The sequence below is a fragment of the Urocitellus parryii genome, chromosome 2 (assembly GCF_045843805.1).
Source record: "Urocitellus parryii isolate mUroPar1 chromosome 2, mUroPar1.hap1, whole genome shotgun sequence".
NCBI lineage: Eukaryota > Metazoa > Chordata > Mammalia > Rodentia > Sciuridae > Urocitellus > Urocitellus parryii.
In genome coordinates this window covers 26,705,816-26,725,702 of record NC_135532.1, presented here as the reverse complement: position 1 = coordinate 26,725,702, position 19,887 = coordinate 26,705,816, and the positions used below count along the sequence as shown (strand labels likewise).

At 40.2% G+C, this 19,887-nt stretch overlaps 1 protein-coding gene across 1 annotated transcript in view; it reads right to left on the bottom strand.

Moving 5' to 3' along the window:
* Positions 1–19,887, bottom strand: part of B3glct (beta 3-glucosyltransferase) — a 109,177-nt gene that overhangs the window by 73,353 nt on the left and 15,937 nt on the right. Inside the window, exons 2-4 of the mRNA XM_026388380.2 lie at positions 15,414–15,454; positions 9,318–9,357; positions 2,517–2,626 (exon numbers count right to left, since the gene is read on the bottom strand). Coding sequence (XP_026244165.2) covers positions 2,517–2,626; positions 9,318–9,357; positions 15,414–15,454 — 191 coding nt within the window. The remainder of the gene's footprint in view (positions 1–2,516; positions 2,627–9,317; positions 9,358–15,413; positions 15,455–19,887) is intronic.

The window sequence follows — 19,887 nt, the reverse complement described above, 5'->3', positions numbered from 1 at the left end:
CTTTGTATAATTTTTTATATAATTTCTATTACTTCCCACAAAAAAAGTACTCTCATGCCTTATCCTCACTGCAGACCAAGTCTCAGGAACATTGTTCTGCTCCAAGGTGCCCTGTAAACTAAGCTTCCCAGATGAGTAAAGAGGAAAGGTAGGAGAGTCAATGATGTGTACTCATCTACACAAAAGAAGAAGAAAAATAAGAGTAGACAAATAGCAGAGAAAGTATGGGGGTAAATTCAACCAACTAGATTTTGTTGGCAAAGAATGTTATTATCCACATTAATGGCAAAAGTTACTCCTGTGGGTTAAATACATGGGGATGACACATAATCCACACACGAGTCTTTCTCTGCAAGACGGAAGGCATTTCTGGGAGTAGGGAACAGGCAGGCACACAGGAAAAAGGGTACCCTTAATTCATATATGAGTAAGTGATGCCTAACTGTGTACTGACCTGCCAATATTGTGTAATTGTGGTCACATAATTTAGGTTAGTGGCCAAGGTCCAGTTAACCTAAATCCAGTTCATGTTTGTGTGGACACAACGGAAAGACTATTCAGGATACTGTGCTCCTCTCTTTGCAGCAGCCTGCATTTGGCCCCCCCACTAATGCCTCCACCAGAACAGATGGAACTTAGCTAGTCAAGGTTGCTGTGTGTCTGCCCCTCTCATGAGATCAGGAAGACCCAGTTTAAAAAAAAAAAAATTAAAAGTTAAGTTTCTGGACAAAGATGAACTTTAAACCTATGAGGCTCATCTAATCTCTGATTACCAAAAACAATAATCTGTCAAAAGCATGCAATTCTTTTCTCTCCCTGAGAAATTATAATGTTCCAAATGGGGCAACCTAGAGAGCTTGCTCTTGTAGGGATGCTGGGAGGTTTTTGAAGTTTATGTCAATCATTTAAAGACAAGATACAGTAAACTTTACTCTCAGCAATGTCTTTGTCTCAAATATTGTTAAGGATGCTTAACTCCATTGATATTTCTGATCCTTTATTTTCCAGCCCCCACCAAGAGAAGAAAGCAATCCGTCAAACATGCATGTCTCTTGGCAAAAAAAGTCATTTCCTAAGAAAACCAAGAAATAGCATTTGAATACAGACAAATATACTGTCTTGAAGCACCATAGCAATCTGGTGCAAAGGCCCTAAAGGAAGTTTTTTTCACTTGGTTAAAGAAGAAAGCACATATACAGCAATACATGAATCCCCCTTTAACTATGATCTAAATTACTGGAGATCAACCACAATATTAAAATGTTACATGAAAAACTCTATTTAAAAAAAAAAAAGATTCCTGAAGTTTTAAATTGTGCACCATTTTGAGTAGTATGATGAAATCTTGGGCTGTCTTCCTGAGTCCTTCCTAGGACATAAATCATCGCTTTGTCCAGTGTATCCTTGTTTTACATGCTACCCACCCACTAGTCACAACAGTCAACTTAGTTATCAGACTGACTGCTGTGGAATTATAGTGTTTATGTCCAAGTAACCCTTATTTTACTTATAACTATTAAGTGACTAGTGAGCAGGTAGCATATATAGCAAGGACACACTGAACAAAGAGATGGTTCATGTCCTGGGAAGGACTAAGCAAAAAAGCCCAAGATTTTATCATACTACTCAAAATGGTGCACAATTTAAAACAACAGTGGTGCTGACAATATTATTACAATGCATTGCTCTAATTATTCTATTTTATTGTTAGTTTTTGTTGTTAATCTCTTACTGTGCCTAATTTACAAACTAAACTTCATCCTAAATATGTATGTATAGGGAAAACATAGTATGTAATTTGGTACTATTTGCAGTTTCAGGCATCCACTGGGGGTCTTGGAACACATTCCCACAAATAAAAGGGGACTCCTGAACAAGAAAGTAGATCTTCCTTTGTGTGAAACCTCACCATTATTCATAGCAACTTTAGATTCAGCTCATGTCTATTTTAAATGTCATTAAAATGTACCTGTATGTGTAGATTTTCCTCTCCATAATCCTCCTGGGATATTACATTATAAATCAAATCAAAGTTCAATTAATGACATCCAATTAAAAAACAGATTAAGAGGCTCACAGAGAGAGCACCACACTAAGATTAATGAAAATGTTATTTCAACATGAAAATTGCCTTTAGAACTTGTTACCAAAATGCTGAATATTAATTATCTCTATTTTAAGTCCTGCCTTTAAAAAGTCATTTCTTCTACTTTGTTTTATCAGACTTCATGGCAAAGCCATACAAAGCCCTACACGATTGTATAATTCTAAGTTAAATACATATATAAATATTATACACACACACATGCACAATAATTTAGTATATGATGCTTTGAGCATTAGGAATTAAGAAGAGCATTTTCAACAACAAAGAGACAATATTAAATAAGCCAAATGAGTCAGATGAGTTACTCTCGTCTGAATAAAATTGATTTTCTACAGATTTGGTGTTTGGGAAAACATAAAATATATGAAGAAATACATAATTACAGACACTCCAAACCATCTCCACATACCTGTGTAAGATTTGCAGCCTCTTTTAAGATGATCTTTTTCAATTGCTCTGCTTTCTTTGCATGAAAAGAATAACTTTGGCTCTGGATGACAAATACAATTTCTTTTAAGCCTAGAACCAAAAAAAAAAAAAAAAACAAAAAAAAATTTTTTTCAGGTATTTTAAAACAATGTTTGAAATAAACTTGAAAATAAGTAAGGGGGGGGAAAACCCAGCATCAACTACAAAATAATCCTTCAGGCAATGAACTCTCAGCAGGGGAAATCTATTTATATAAAATTTCAGAGACAAAGCTTTTAAACTGGTTTCCGAAATGAACTTCCTAGAAGTTAGCAAGTAAATAAGCTCACTGTACTAGACCAAGGCTGTGGTAACAAACGGAGAATGTGCTCCTGCATCTGTCAAAAAGAATGTGCCAGAGTTCGAAAGTGACTAGAATAACCACTTCCCTAGTGACTGAAAATCCCACAACCACATACTCCCGCGCTGTGCTGCTATTGTCATGGGTTGAAGTTCTCACCCTCAGTACCCAGAATGTGACCTTATGGCATTGAACCTTTACAGAGGCAATCAAGTTAAATGAGGTCGTTAGTGTGGGTCAGGGTCCTTATAAAAAGTGAAAATCTGGACACTGAGGTGACATGTGGAGAAAAGTGGTGTGAAAACATGTGGAGAAGATGACCATCCACAATCCAGGGAGAGAGGCCTGGGACAGACTCTTCCTCAGAGCCCACAGAGGAAACCAGCCCCGTCAACACCTTGGTCTCGGACTTGCAGCCTCCAGAATTGGGAGATGATAAATATCTGATTAAGCCACCCATTCTGGGACACTCTGTTATATAGTCTATGTTATCTTTCTGTTTCGGTGACAAAACACCTGAGATAACAAACTTATAGGAGGAAGGATTTATTTGGGCTCATAGTTTTGAAAACTTCAGCCCATGGCCGCCTGCCCCTGTTGCTCTGGACCTCTGGTGGCACAGTACATCATGACATCCAGGAAACAAAGAGAGACTATCCCCTTGAAGGACATGCCTCCAATAACCTACCTTCCTTCTCCACCTCTCAAAGGTCCCACCACCTCCCAGTGGCACCAGAGTCTGGGGACCAAGTCTAACACAGGGGCCTGTGGAAGACAGTTCATACCTAAAGTAGAACATAGCCCTAATGAACCACTACTATGCCATTTTGAGAATGTTCTGGAGCCCTTTACAGTGACACTTAACAGTGAATACATATGTCCCATGAGTTCACAAGTATTTGCAAATAAATGCCTCAATCATCCCTACCATACATCACAAGGAATTTAGCCAGATTAGAGGTTCTCCCCAGGAAGATGGCTGCAAAACATGAACAACCGCAGGCGCTGGCCAAAGTGCCACACAAAAGCCCACTTATGACCACACCCAAGGAGCATCTGCCAGCCCGCGAGGGCCCACTTTAAGAGGGTCCAGTCTTTTATAATAGCAAGCAAAACCCTAGGATGTCATGCCCACCTAGCGGGGGCAATTCCCAGAGGTCCTGCCACTAGAGGCAGATGTTCAAGCCACATACTTAAGAAGCACATTGGGTCTCTGAACTCATAATACAGGAATAGATAGAAACAGCCACAGTGGCATCACCCTGCCACCAAACAAGGGTGTGGGCAGAAAGAAGATGTCACATATATTGTGACCTCCAGCCACATGTATAGCAGACCAATACAGGGACCTTCTTCCCACCACAAGCCTATCTCCTTAACACATCTGCTCAAGGACACTAATTTGTTGTTTTGTTTTGTTTTGTTTTGGACCATGGATTGAACCCAGGGATGCTTAGCCACCAAGCCACAATTCTGGCCCTTTTTTATATTTTAATAGAAAGAGGGCCTTGATGAGTTGCTTAAAGCCTAAGTTGCTGAGCCTGGCTTTGAACTCACGATCCTCCTGCCTCAGCCTCCTACGTAGCTGGGATTACAGGGATGTCACCACCAGGCCCAATTTGGTTTTAACTGTATTCCACTGTGTCGTTTTGTTCTTATGTTTGGTTCTATAATTCCATTCATTTCTTCACTCACTCAAATATTCAGACAACAGACAGCTCCGCAGAGAGCCACCTAGTTCCTAAAAATAATCTGAAATGTTCCTTGGTTAAAACTCAATAAAAAATTTAAAAGGAAATGCTGAACAACCTACTGAATATGACCTAATTCCTTCCCTTTAGGAGTTTAGGTAAACATAACCATTCCATCTACTTTAAATCGACTTCTTGGCTCTGTGCACCAAACACATGGATAAAGCTTAAAGGGGTGTTTTACATTTCAACTGAAATGTTATCTTCGATCCACTATATCTAAAACACTAATATAAGGTGGTATATCAAAACAGAAGTGATAAAGATTTATTTTTATAAGAATGGAGCTTCAGGGGATAATTTTTTTCCATATTTAATAAGGTTGAAGATGCACATGACCCAGAAATTCCACTCCTATTAATCATCCTTGAAAATCTCTCATGTGTATACAAGGACATATAAAAAGAGTGTTCACAGTGGCATTGTATAAAAGGAAAAAAAGAAAGAAAGCAACCCAAATATCCACTAACAAGATATATAAATCAGAATACTACATAGCAGTAAAAAGTAACTAGTACTCTGAACATAAAGTAGCCACATGTAAAAACTAACTAGCATGATATGTATCAATCCAAATACTGTGGCTGAATACCAAAAAGATAATCCTGGGGGAAAAAAAACAAATTGCATAAGAATAACTATATAAATCAACAGTTTGCAAATATAGAACAAGAAATACTCATAAAGTGGATCTATATTATATGTAGGCATACATATCATGTAAAAATATAAAAGATTATATGAGAATGATAAACACTGCATGAGGATAACGGTTAACAGGCTTTGGCTGTAGCAGTAGTGCTGTGTTTCTTAATCTAAGTGGAAGATACATGGATATTCAGTATCTCTGTATTTATGCCTTTTCATGTGTTCAAATTGCTTCATAATAAAATCTTTAAAAGAATAGAAGATCTGTCTGTCAAAAAGTTGACCCTACCTGCACCATGGTAACTGACTCTTGATGCTTCTACCAGCTTAGCAAATTTCTCATTGTTCTCACAAAGACCACAGTTCTTCCATGCAGGGAAGAGATCTTATAAGAACAAAAGCAAATTCTTCCCCTTTTCATATATCTGAGTCATGCCTGTGAATTTCTGCCATTCATTTTTTAACACAACTACTAAGAAACCACCCTCACCCCTTCCTTTTTATGTACTCCAATCTTGCATGCTACATGCATTTATTCAGCAACCATCTTCCAAGTGCCCACTAAGTGCAAGGCTCTGGAATGCACAGATGAATGAGCACAGTCACAGCAATGAAATGTTGGAGCCTATAGCTCAGAAGTCAGGCTGTGATAACCAAACCAGGAGGTGGAAAGCCAGAGCTAAGACCAGGGTACTAGGGGAGCATGGGAAGCAGGTGAGGCTGGGTCAAGAAACGATCCTGGAAAGAGAGATTTCCACCATTCCCTTCAAAAGGCTGCAGTGTTCTGCTGTCTCACACACAGAGGGTAGCAGATCATTAGGGAATGAAGACAAGGGGTTATTACAGAGCTGGCAGCCTGCCTTACTTCTGTAGCATTCCTGAGTACCTACCCAGAGAATCTGGCAGGCCCTCTGAAAAAAGAATGAGAAGCACTATGGGTGATAAAGTTAGAGAGAGAGTCAGACTCAGCCCCACCAGATCATGAAGGACTTATATGCTGTGCTATGAGGCTTGGAATGCAAATGAACTGCCTTCAAACTGACTAGGGTCTTAGGAGCTAAGTGTGGCTGCAGGCAGCAGGGTCTGCCAATAGGAGGGAATGAGGCCACTATGTCCTGGGGACAGGCACAAAAAGAAAGGATGGGGGGAGACCTTCCCTGCAGAGAGAGCAGCGAAGGCTTGGAACAGAGAGTTGAATTTAGGACTCTGAAAATATTAACAGTTGGAACTGGCTAAGAAATAGGATGCATGTTGGAGATATTTCGGGGCCAAGGCTAAAGAGGAAGGGGACACCTGACATTAATGAATAAAGAAGATCACTAACATGTTCTTCAGTCCCAACCCACTCCAGGGAATAATCAGGCTGCTACAGCTAAAAACAACTTACATGCTTAAATCACAGCAGTTCTTCACATCAGAACCAAGAACTATTTTCTGACATACAACCTAGTCCCTCCCTCAGCCAAATCACATTCTGGCCAAGTCCAGATCCCAGAGTTTATCTGGGCAGCCGTTTTCTCTGTTGATGCCATTCAGCCGCCGGACTCTCAGGTTCCCACTGCCCACTGGACACAGCTGAATAAGACGATTGCACTATTTTCTTTGCATCTTAGTAGCACATCTCTGAACTCACTGCAACTCACCTTCAGCAAACACTGGCACAACCCGTGACAGACTGCCATCATTTCTCCTACAACAATGTGTAATAAATGGGTGGCATGTTAAGTGCCTGACAATGACTATCAATGTGACAGGCTAGAAGAAGGGGAATATAAAGAAATTAGTCAAGGATACGGAAAGGACCAAGGAGATACTGCAGCTAACGGTGTGCTGCAGAGAAGATTCAGGAAAGGCAACAGGGCCAAGGGTAAAGTTAGAAAAGGATGCCTGGAAGAGAAACAACTTCATCTGTTGCTGAGCACCCATTGGAGAGGGGCCAAGCACTCAGAAATGACCCCGTAGAATGGATTTCATCATACTGGTGCTTTTCTGATGAGAAATCAATACAGTTTCTTCTGAAAAAGGTGACTAACAAGTAGCCTTATGATCTATAACTGAGGGGTAAACGTGCATACAGACATACACACCCATACACAGGAAGAGCCACTCCAAGTGTGTCTTCTTAGCAAGAGCAATTGCACACTAGTGAGTTGACTGATTAGGCAGTGAGCCAAAAGAGGAAAAATGACCAACCGGTGTGTGAAGGCTGTGATCTGCTCTGAGTACTGTGAGCCCAGAGTTGTGGCACTCTGGCTTTTCTGATGACACCATGACTATGAAGGTATTGCTTTTTAGTAGCCTCCTATTCCTGTAGGTGCACAGGAAGACTTGGGAGAAAGAAGCCCCCTGGGTCTTTTTCAGATGAACTGATACCAAGTTGGGTATCACCATGACTTGCAGTTTGCAGTTGTAAGATTGTCAATTTACTTGTCCAAGGTAACTTCCCCTGGGTAGTTTCAAGCTCATGTTGCAGACTCAGGTCTCTAAATACAAGCACTAGGAGGAGACCCAACAGCTCCCATGAAATAAACCTACAAATATCCAAAACCACCAGTGGGGGCAGCAGAGAGAAATCTCCTCGTGGGAAGGAGCAGCTGAACCAAAGCCGGTGTTGTAATAGAAGAAAAAACAATGAATAGACATGGCCCCTTAAATGCAGCTACTCTCAGAGCCCACAGACCCTGAACCTTGCCCTCACAGGCCCCAGATGCACCTCCCCTTCCATGTGCAGGGTTGGGGAGGTAGCTTCCTGCTCTTCTGCATCCTCAGAATCCAGGCTCAGGAAGGAAAGGCCTAGAAAGGAGAGTGTTCCCTCTCCCTGTTATCCAAAGCTTGTCTTCCAGGTCTCTATGGCCTATCCTGGGATGAAGGACAAGGACAAAATTCACACTCCTGGAGGTCAGGCCCACTCCAACTTCAAGAGGTGCAGCCTTGCCCTCTGTCTGCACACGAAATGACATTAACAAGTGACTAACTCATGGTCACATCCCTAAGGATGATTACAACATGCTGGGATGGGAAGTACCAACAACGTGTAGATGGGCTGTGACAGAAGGGCGGTGTGTCACAAAGGAGGGAGGAGCAGCTTTCGGGCCAGAGTCCCCCAGATGAGTCTGAGGATGTGACTGAACTGACCCTAAAGGGCACACAGCCATCCACCCACCAGTTAAGGACAGAGCCTGGCTCTAGAAGAACACAGCATGAGCAAAGGCCACAGCTGGTCCTCTTTTCCCACAAAGTACAAGTCTCTGCTATGGTGTGGATATCTTTTGAATGTGTCCCTCAAAGGTTTATGATCTGGAGGCTTGGTCCCCAGAGAGGCAGGGCTGTGAAGTGGTGGGATCTTTCAGAGGTGGAGCCTCATGGGAGGTGGTTAGGTCATTGGGGTGCTGCCCTCAGAAGAGATCAACGTAGCTCTCCTGAGGGCCCAGTTAATTCCTCTGAGAATGAGCTGCTATAAAAGAACAAGCCTGACTCCTGAATCTCTCTGGCTTCCTGTCTTGCCATGTGACATTTGCCTCTCCCACTCATCCCTGCCATGATGCCATCTGCCATGATCTGATGCAGCCAACAGGGGGGCCCTCACCAGAGTCAGAACAAATGGAACCTCATGTACTTGGACTTTCGGCCTCCAGAACTATAAACTAAATAAAAATTTTTTCTCCATAAATACTCATCCTCAGGTATTTGTTATAGCAACAGAAAATGAACTAACACAGCCCCTAAGAACAGAGACTATGTCTTGTCCTGCTCTGCACCCCCCACAGCACCCACCAGGCATGATGCTATACCCTCATGAAAGCTCAGTGAGTGATGGCTGAGGGAATTAAATCTAAGACTTTAATTGTTACCTCTAACACCTATCATATACCAATATGCCAGTCTGAAAAGTGTTCTCCCCACCTCTGCATAATAGGAAAGAGTATTTGAACAACAAAATTTATCCCATAAGTAAAAAGAAAAAAAAATCTACTTTATGAAATATAATGTACAAAAAATTTGCCTAAATACATACATCTTAGGTTTAAAAAAAATCACTTACCTATGCCATTTTTTCTTGATATCCCACTTTTCTTCAAATCCTATGTTTAAAATGAAAGAGAAAATGATAAATCTCATCGAATAACAAGAGCTAGCAATCTATGGATAAATATGTATGGTACCTATTAACACTTAGGGGGAAGACTTGAAGACAGAAGCTTGGAAACACTTTCCTAAAGAAAGAAGGCCACAACATAAGGTGGGAAAGCAGCAACGGAGTACTTCCGCCTCATACCAGAAGCGCTGAATCAGAACTGCGCTTCTCTTACATGATCCTGGGCAAATCGCTTAACTGAGCTGAAGCTCTTTCCTCCTGTGTAGGATGATGTTCTTTGAAAGTTAATTTTAGAAACCTTGTCAACTCTAAAGCATCACAAACCGATTAGAGACAGTCCCCTTACTGGCAGGGTATTCCTCATTAAAAAGTGCTCTTTGGGAGTTTGGACCTACTGTCACCAGGAAGGTTCCCACCACATTCTCTGCTTCCTGCAAAGCAGCCCTAGGGGCCTGCACAGGGCTGCAGAGGAGGTCAGCTGATGGTAGTGGCTATGGCTTGAATATGCTCCCCCAAAAGCACATGTTGAAAACTTCATCCTCAGTGCAACAGTGTTGAGAGATGGAACCCTTAACAGGTGATTAGGGCTCAGCCCTCACAAGTGGGTTCATGTCATTAAGAGTGAGTTGTTATAAATCCTGGTTCAGTCCTCTGCTCTCACACATGCTCTCTTGCCCTTCTGCCTTCCACCATGGGATGATTCTAGCAAAAAAAAAAAAAAAAAAAAAGCCCTCACAGGATGCCCCCACCTTGGACTTCAAAGCCTCCAGAACTGTAAGAAATTAACCTTAGTTCTTTACAAATGACCAGTCTCAGGTATTTTGTTAAGATAGTACCACACACAGTCACAAATATAAAAGAGGAACCTCGGAGCTGGCAATCTCCAGACACAGAAATCTAGATGCTGCCACGGAAATACCTGGTTCTGACCCTATGCGATTCAAGGAGGAACTCTCAAGAGATTCTTTGACAAAGTACAAGGAATCAGCAGCTGAATCTGCCATTTCTGTTATCTCCTCCACAGACTGAAAAGGCGTTTTCTTCTTGTTTTCTTCTTAATCGCCCTTTCCACTCTCAACAGCCACATGCTGTAATTACCTGGATGGTGGCAAATATCCCTCAATTTCCTTCACACACTGCACTAAGGATTGATTGTGAGCCTCTACCATCAAAACCGGGAGCAGCTTAAAAGCCAAGATACAGCCACAAAGCAATGTGTCCTTTAAGAATGCCAAAGAGGCAGGGACAATAGGCAGGGAGGAGGGAGAGCTAAATGCAGGGGAATGACAACTGCACATGGCATTTTACAAAATTATTATCTTTGTCTCAAGACTAGAAATGCCACTGAGCCAGGGAAGAATTCACGGTTAGGTGCTTATTTGTTAGATCTCAGGATCTAATGTCACTTAATCCTGATAAAAGAGGCTTTTGGAAGAACCCACTTGAAAAGCCCAGAGAGTTTAACCTACATCTCTAACTGTAGGGAGCCAAAGCCAGGTTAGATCTTAAGTTAGTGATAATAGACTCCCTGCACGAAATCCCCTAAATGCCACACCTGATCAGAACCACCTGCTGTGGGGGCTGGGAGCACTGACCTTGGCTCCAGGGCATCACTGCTTCCCACCATTAACCTTATGTTTGCCCTTGAACCAAAGCTGTCAGCTCCTTGCAAGGCCACAAACTTGGCTGCCAGAAAAGGCTCACAGAAAGGTCCAATGTTACCATCTAGAAAGAGCACTGGAGCTGATTAAATCCAACACAGCCCTTTCACCAACAAGACAATCCTTTATCATAAGGAAGATAAAGGAATTTTCCAGGACCCAAGTCACTAGCCACAAAACCCGGGTGAAAGTCAAGCCCTCTGTAATGCCCCTTCCTCACACCACCATGCACGCACAGCCTTGCCCAGAGGCATCCTTTAGATATGAATGTATTTTGAGAGTAAGCTAAAACTAACATCTACAACAGAAGTCACCTTTAACAACACATTGAAAGACAAAAAAAAAAAAAAAAAGAGCAGAATGCAGTGCTTCCAGACCGACTTCAACAAACTGGGATACCAGCTGAACTTTCTACCGGATAGCTTTGTGAAACCTAAAAACAGGAACCCAAATTATGTATCTCTAGTTGTTATTAAGCACTGTAGCTCAGATTGGCTGACACAATAGCTAGGAAATGATTAGCTATTTCAAATGACTCAATCTGTAAACTGTTAAAATAAAACACCCAAGGAACGGTTGCTGAATTAGGTGAACTGAAATGGAACCAGAATGGTCTTGAGTCATCTCCCCTTTGAGATAGAAAATGAGAGTAAATGAACAAACTGACAGAACATTTAAAATTCTGTCTTCAGCGCCCCTCGTGAATAGTCTTAGCTCTTTCTAAGAAGAAAGAAACACATGGTTTGTTTTATTATCTCTGCTGCCACATTTCTTATACTGACTATCAATATTAATCAGAATGTGCTCACAGTCAAGGTTGTATAAGTCAACTGAATTACCATTCAGATAGGAAAGACATTGGTTATTAATGCATTTACTCTGCCAACAGCTCCCACCCTAGCCAGGAACAGACACCTGTGTCACTCTTTTACATGGGTTTGATGTTTTTAAGCCACAACAGATTTGAACACATGCAATCGAAATATGCAATGCTTAATTTGAAACTTCTTCACAAAAACAAAGTATAACATGCTCAAAATATTTGGTATGTAATTTTTGATGAAGAAAGAGAAATAAAATGCCATCTTCCAACTCTGTCCTCACCACCTCACTCTAGATTTCAAGTACATTATTCCAGATGTGTTCTCATTATTGTAACCAGTTGTAAGCTGGTGCTGTTCTCTAAATCTGCCTCTACCAATTACTGGGTCAGGCCTCAGTTTCTCATCTGGCTCCAATTCTTGTCACCATCATCATCTATTTCATATGACTTCAGCTGCTACCACAAAAAGAAATTTAACTAGTGAAAGTAATCAGGTCTTTTACTTTGTTGCTTTGACTTGCCTAGGCAGAAGAGATTATTTAAGCAACCCCTTGAAAGGTTGCATAAGACATTTCTTACTATTAGGTAAACCATTAGGACTGGTACTATTCTGAGTTACACAAACACACACACACACACACACACACACACACCTTCATAACAGCCCTTTGAAGTAGATCCTCTTACCCCATCTTAGAGATGAGCAAGCTGAGAAACAGGGAGTCTAAGTCCCACAATGTGATGGAGAATAGATGAACTATGGCACTTTGCCTCCAGCGTACACAATTAACCTCACACCACACAGGATGCAAAGACACCTGCCACCACAGGCTACCACAGCACAGTCTGAAGGCAGGTGGACAGTCACAACTGAGGCAGCACCTACAGCCTGGAGTGGGCAGGCTTCCCTGAAACTGTCCATAGGTCAGAATCCAAGGTGGTTCAGGCATTAGGAACCTGACAGAGGAGAGAGCCCAGAGGTCAGGCCACAAATGTACCTGAGGTCACCGGCAGCTCTCAGGATTTTGATAGGGAGCCAAACTCAATACCAACAGTGAGTGTACATATTGCTTGGGGGCAGAACCCAGCCCAACTAAGATAGCCTGCATGGGACAAAAAGTCTAACATGGGGCCTTTGACTAAGGCAAGCATGAGGTGAGGTGAACTGGAGGCAGCTGCCTTGGGCCACAGTGGCGGGAAAGACCTCCATCAGTACTGCTTGGGTGACAAATTAATGACAACAAAATTCAAGTGGTCAATATTCAGAGCCTTAAACTTTATCTCCAGGTTCAACTAAAGATTTTGAACAACATTGTACAAACTAATTTTTCTCCGTCTACCAGTTTCAGGTGTATTGATTATAGCATAGACATGTTATCATAGTCTCTGCTCATGGGAATAACAGCTATTTTGGCTGGGAAGCCCATGCATAGGTGCAATTAATGACATCTTTCAAGTGCATCAATACCTTTGAACGAAAGATGACATTAAAATATAGGGCTTGTTTATCTTTATTTATATTTACATATATACTTAAAGCAATATATACATATATAATATTTGAAAAAATACCTTAAACTTATATTTAAAAGACTGCACTATAATTTCTAAATTTATTAAACAAAACTTTAATTCCCTATTAATAATCATTAGGTAGCACTTTACCATATTTCCCCACATAATCGTCACCACTGCATAACCATACCACTCCTGTTTTTTAATCAAAAAATTGGTTTATACCCTTTCACCATATAATCATTGCATGGTCTACTTCTGTTCCTCACCTGCTTAAAAGGTGAACAGAGCAGAGATGTATTCACCAGTGGCACATGGATGAGCATTTGTCTTCTCACCCACTGCCTAGAATGCTCAGCACAAGCACATCATCAGAACATTAGAAAAAGGCCACTTGCATGGCTTTAGAGTGTTGCAGTACTAACAGTACACAGGTCTAATATAAGATAAGAAAATAGTGGTGCAAATCCTCAGACACGGAAGATTAAATTTTCGAAGTCCACGATTTGTAACACTGTACTAAATTTTCTCAAGTGCAATATTTCAGCTACAATGTACTAATCAATAACAACTAATGTATTAACTTTTTTTTCAGACCAGAAAAATGTTCACTAAACTATCATAAAGAAATTATATGCATGGATTTGGACTATGCGATTTTGTTATTATTTATCCATAAGTATTCCGTGCATCCTAATCTTATACAAAGGGGAGTTTTGTGATAAATTATTTTTAAGTAACACCAGCATATTAAAAAAAAAAGAAAGAAAGAAAAGCTTCACATAATGGTCACAACTCACTTTTTTATGAAAAAATAAATTGTTATAAAATCTGCAATGATTATATGGCAAATTATAGTAAATTTGTCATTAAATAACCTCACAATTGCCAAATACGTATTAGAATGCGCAGGACTATATAACATAAAATAGTAAAGGGTGAAAAATTCAAGGATTCAGAAACTTTTAACTTCATTTCTTAATAATCATGTGACCTTCGTAAAAATCACTTAACTTCTCTAAGGCTTTATTTTCTCTGTTATATCTGGAAATATTTACTTTGCAATAACAGAATCATTGAGAAGATCAAATTAAGTGAAATGTGTGAAGATGCTTTATTAGCCATAAAGAGTTTTAAAATCATAAGACATCATTGTTATCAGTTCCCCTGTGGCAGAACCTCACAGTATAGTTAGACGAGATAATACTCTTGATAAAACACATTTATACAAATTGTGGGGTAAGTCAGACTCAACAAAACCATAATTAATATGACAAAAACAAATTGTTCTGAAATACTGTTTCAATGGAAATACTGCTTCTTCTCTTTCTCGTGTGCTAAATTGGTCCCTTGCAAAGTGCAAATGGTAAACACTTAGATGAGGTTCTTGAACACAACCAATGATCAAAGCAAAGCAGCTCTGAGATTTGTTGCCCCCTCTCTGCTGGTCCCCCAGTCTGGTTTTTGATTCTGAGCATGCAAAGATTATGGCAGCTTGGTTGCCTTTGGGGGTCTAAAACCCAGCATCCCCTCCCACCTTCAAGGTAACAGGAATCAGGCTCTTGACAGTCTAATGTACTAATGTACTAATCAATAACAACTAAAGTGCTAACTTTTTTTTTTCAGACCCGAAAAATGTTCACTGAACTATCATGAAGAAATGATATGCATGGATTTGGACTAAGTGACAAAGCCAAATCCTTTCACAGACTGAAAAATACTAAGTGTAATGTTAGGATAGAGTAAGACTGGAGAAAACTGGTGCTCAAGCAAGACTTCTAAAACGTCTACTGCCATGCCAACTACCTTTGATCCTAAAATGATTTCAAAACCTAATGGATCTACTATGACTATGAAATGATTTTTTTTTAAGCAAGTCTACCTGTAGGCTGCTGTTAGGGTTTCAAATCTATGTGAGTCAACATTACATTAATTTGTACAACAAAAGAAACACATCAACTACTGAAGGATAAAATCTTTACAGTTCCCATTAAATATAAAAGAGTCTCTGAGATGAGGGGCAGACAACATTAGAATCAGTACCTTGACCTCTTTCTTTACATCTTCTGACATCGAAGCAAAAGCTGAAAAAAAAAAGAGAAAAAAAAGGAATATTTTAAAATTAAAATAGCAATCTAGGTTTGCTCTCACATTCAATAGTTTTGTTTATAATGAGGGGAAAAAAAGAGACTTTCACAAGATACATTTTGCTCATTTTTAAGCAGCTGCATCTCTGCAAAGTAGTATTGTTTGTTTTTTTCATCTCAGACCTAGAATTATTCATTGATGTGAAGTCAACCTGCTTGCACTACCAAGCAAAAGAAATATGACATCAAAGAAATTAAAATCTGTGTATGCCATTTGTGTTCATAAACCACACATACACACACACAAACACACACAATATGTATACAAAATATTTCTTAGAAACCTTGATTCTGGTGACTTCACAAGCAAAGGAAAATTCCTGAGAATCCAGGGGGAAGTACAAATTCCCACCCTTGCCACCACTACCAGAGCCTGGCAGGCAACAGAACTAATTTTGGAGTTTTTTGTTTTGTTTTTTTGGTGGTGGTAGTGGTGGTGGTGGGGGGGTGCTGCAGGGTTAGAAGTGTAACACAGATGCCGCTGTTAGTGGGCAAGGAGAGTGTAGAGAACCCACTAAAGCCACAGGGCAGGAGTGAGGAGAATTAAAATCACTCCCCATTCAGAATGATTTAATGTTTTGAGTCAGAGCCCATAAATAGACAAAGATCTCCCGAGAGACACACTTGGGCTCTGCATTAAAAATATAAAGCAAAATGATAATCCAAACAGTCAAGAAGGTTAATGAACAAAAAAATAATACCTTCATTGTACAGTGCACTTTTCCTAAAGAGCCCAGCGGCAAGCATTGCAAAGCCTTAGCTTTCTCCAGTCAGCATTCCTGGGGAGAATGGGCAATGCCAAGGTGCAGGAATGCACTTAAAGAATCAGAGCAGCGATACCATGGAGCAGTGATGTAGTCCAAGAAGTGTCAGAGGTAGAGCACCCTGAGGGCAGGGAGACCCCACTCAGAGGGGAGAGACAACTCCACCCATTTGGGTCCCTTCCACCTAATACCTCCTTGCCCCCAGACATCCATTGCCTCAAATTCCCCATTAACATTTGCGCAAAGGAAATAATCTAAAACATACTCACACTAAAGAGCAAATGAATAACATGGTTTAATCGTTTCCAGTTCCAGAATGACATTTCAAAAGGCAGGGCAAAATTGAAATGCAAGCCAAATGAACCTCTGCAAGTGGAATTTAGATACGAGCAGATAGAACAGGAGGCCTCTCTGAGACCTCCTCGTCTAAAACAATAAATCCCCAACTCCACACCCACCTCATCCCCTCACCCTTTTCATCAGAGAATTATCACATGTCTTTTCAACTTATACATCAGTTTACTTATCCAGAAATAGTTTTATGGACTATTTGCCCCATACACCAAGAGCATAGCTAGAACATAGAAGCAGCTCAATAATTTTGGATGAAAGAATGTAAGTCTTCATTATAGTCCTGGGTTCATATCACTCAAGGGCTGCCTACTCCTAAAACAGTAGCACCTAATCAGTAGAGGGAAGGAGTTTCGTGGTCCACTCCCAAACCCTGTGCTTATTTTTTACCAGGGTCTGATCCATGCTCTCACTGATGCATGCTCACAGATTCGTGCACACACAGAGGAAAAGCAAAATCCAAATATTTATCCATCAAGGTCTAAGAACAGAGGCAAGATGTAACCTCAAATGCCATTTAAATTCTGTTTCAGCATACTTAATATTTTTGTTTTGTTTTATTCCATTTGCATTTAGTGTACTCTGCACACTTAAATCCCCTAAGAAGATATTGAAATAGAATTATTTAAGAAACATCAGGAGCTAGGGGCATAGCTCAGCGATAGAGCATGTGCTTCCTTTGTGCAAGGCCCTGGGATGGATCCCAGGCACCAAAAATGAATAAATAAATGAGAAGCATCTTCCAGGGAGGTTACAACTAAGGTTGTTGTAACCTTAGTGCCACAGAATTTCGGAAAACAGAACATTCTGAGAATTGTAAAAATTTGAATTAGTATGACCAGACTAATACATGACTATAATTCAAAAACTATGTCTTCCTCACCCCAATCCACTCCTACTCCAAACATGGACAAAGATCTAGGGGTTAGAATTTCCTCTTTAAGGAAGTAAAATTGCTTTCTTAATTTAACAGCTTTGGAGACATCATCTAATAACCAGCGTTGACTTTCACCTGACTTCTTTGCAAGGTCAGACAAGGAAGCACTTGTCCACAAGAAAGCCACTGGCCCTCAGAATGTAGAGCCAGGTGCGGGAAAGATGCCTCTTAAGTACTGAAAATTACTCACACATCGCCTTTCATAAGTAAGCAGCAAATATCATTTGACAACGAAATGTTTAAAGTGGGAATTACCCAGAGGAAAGATACTGCTAATAAATCAAGCGAGTTCCAGCAATCCTGTTTGTTGAAATCAAGACACCACTCCTTCATTCAGGCAAGGCTTAACTGAGCTAATGTTAAACTAGATTCTAGTTCCATCCAAAATACACAGATGTAGAGTTTTAAAATCCTTTAAAAAAAAAATTCTCCCTATCATTCTGATGTTAAATTACAAACTCCCTTTTCTCATGATAGATACAAATTATATAATATTTAAAGCAATGGCATAAGAAATCCATCAGTGCTTTCCTAAGAACCCATCATACGGCAAGACAGTCCTCGTTAGAAGAATATTTTTTTAAATATGTATTTTTAAAATGCCAGTTGGTTTTATTGTTACATTTACAAAATCTCCATCAAACAAAAGAAATCATCAAGGACCTAAATGTATTCTGAAGGTACAGAACAGGCTCTGCCACTAATAAATCTAATGTTAAAATAATGAATCATTTGCAGAATTCCTACCAACAATATCCCGGTTTCATGGAAATGAAGTAGAAATGGTGCAAATAAATGAGGAAAATGAGAAAAAAAAATTTGCAAGGAAGAACTTATTCCTTTTCCTTTCCACAACTCTAACACGATTTATTCAATTTTGTATTGCTTATGTTTAATCCTAGCTACTAAAGTGTGTAAGTCCTCAATTTCTTAAATTAGTTCATTACATAAATGTTTTCATTTTCGTAAAGCAAGATGAGATAGGTTATTGTGCTTGCTTTTTCTCTCTCTTTAAATTTCTAAATCCCAAAGTGGCACAGATTTAGGGTACATTAATCATGTGAGCATGGTGGGATATATAAAATATAAAGAGAAGCTGTATAAATCACAGTATAAGATTATGATGCATGAGAACTGTAAGTATGCTGTATTTATAGGTAATTCTCATTCTATACGTTGTCACAAAAGCTGAATTGTTAATTTCAAGCCTGCATGAAATGTCATATATTTCTTATGTATATGATGGGCTTAATTTTTCTCAAAAATTAAAGTCTCCCCAGTGCTAAAAGAAAAAGAGGGGGAGTTCACACTGTGAATTGAACACCCACGTGGGCCTGGGCTATCCAATGGGGGACAGAGGGAGGGAGGAAGAGTCCCCCAATTCAGGGACCCAGATCAAAGGAGCAAACAGCAGTGGCCACCTGGGGCTCCATGTTTGGTGTTGGTTTCATGGTAATTTCCAGATTCAGATTCTTACAAACTTGGTCTGAGTGCCTTAACAAGCAATTGGAGAAATACTCTAAGGTAAATCATGCTGTTATATGCCAAACTACTGCTTAAAAGTAATATTCTCTTTCTATTTTCAACATGAATTCTGGAGACAGGGAACTATATTTAAAGTGCAAATCAGGAAGGCAATAGAAATCAGATCCTTTTCATGATAACTCTAAATAATTCAAGCTGATGAATGTGTTAGCACACCTATACGGAAGGATAAATCAAGATTTTACAACTAACCCGGGACTAAGATTTATAGACTACCCTAAACCCCAGAGTGTACGAAAACTCGAGGAGGTAATTGCAATGCATTTAAGCAACACTAATCAACTTTCTTTTCTGGTTCCTGAGAGGGGGCAAGGGACCCCTGTATCCAGACAGGGAAGATAATTTTGCTTCCTAATTCCCGACTCGATTTTATTCTCCTGAATTGTCTTCCCGAACTCTCTCCCAGGAGCATCTACATAGAAACCAGCCCAATGCACAAAAAAAAAAAAAAAAAGAACTCACAAAGTCACCAAATAACTCCACCTCAGAGGGGTTGTAAATTCAATGAAGCATAAAGCCCTTGTGTGTAAAAGCTCAGGCAACAGCTGAGGTCATACAGATGACCAGGGAAATGACCGTCAGTCTGTCAGTGTGTGCCCTGCATAAAAGCCAGAGGGTGGGTTAAACCTATTGCTGTGGCACTGCCACCCAGCACAGGGACACATCCTGGAAATCTGCAGCAGGTGCCCAGCCTGGCTCTGGCTCTGGCTCTGGCTAGGATGTCACACAGACTTTTTCTTCTAATGCACTGTGGGGGGAAACCCTTGGCTTCA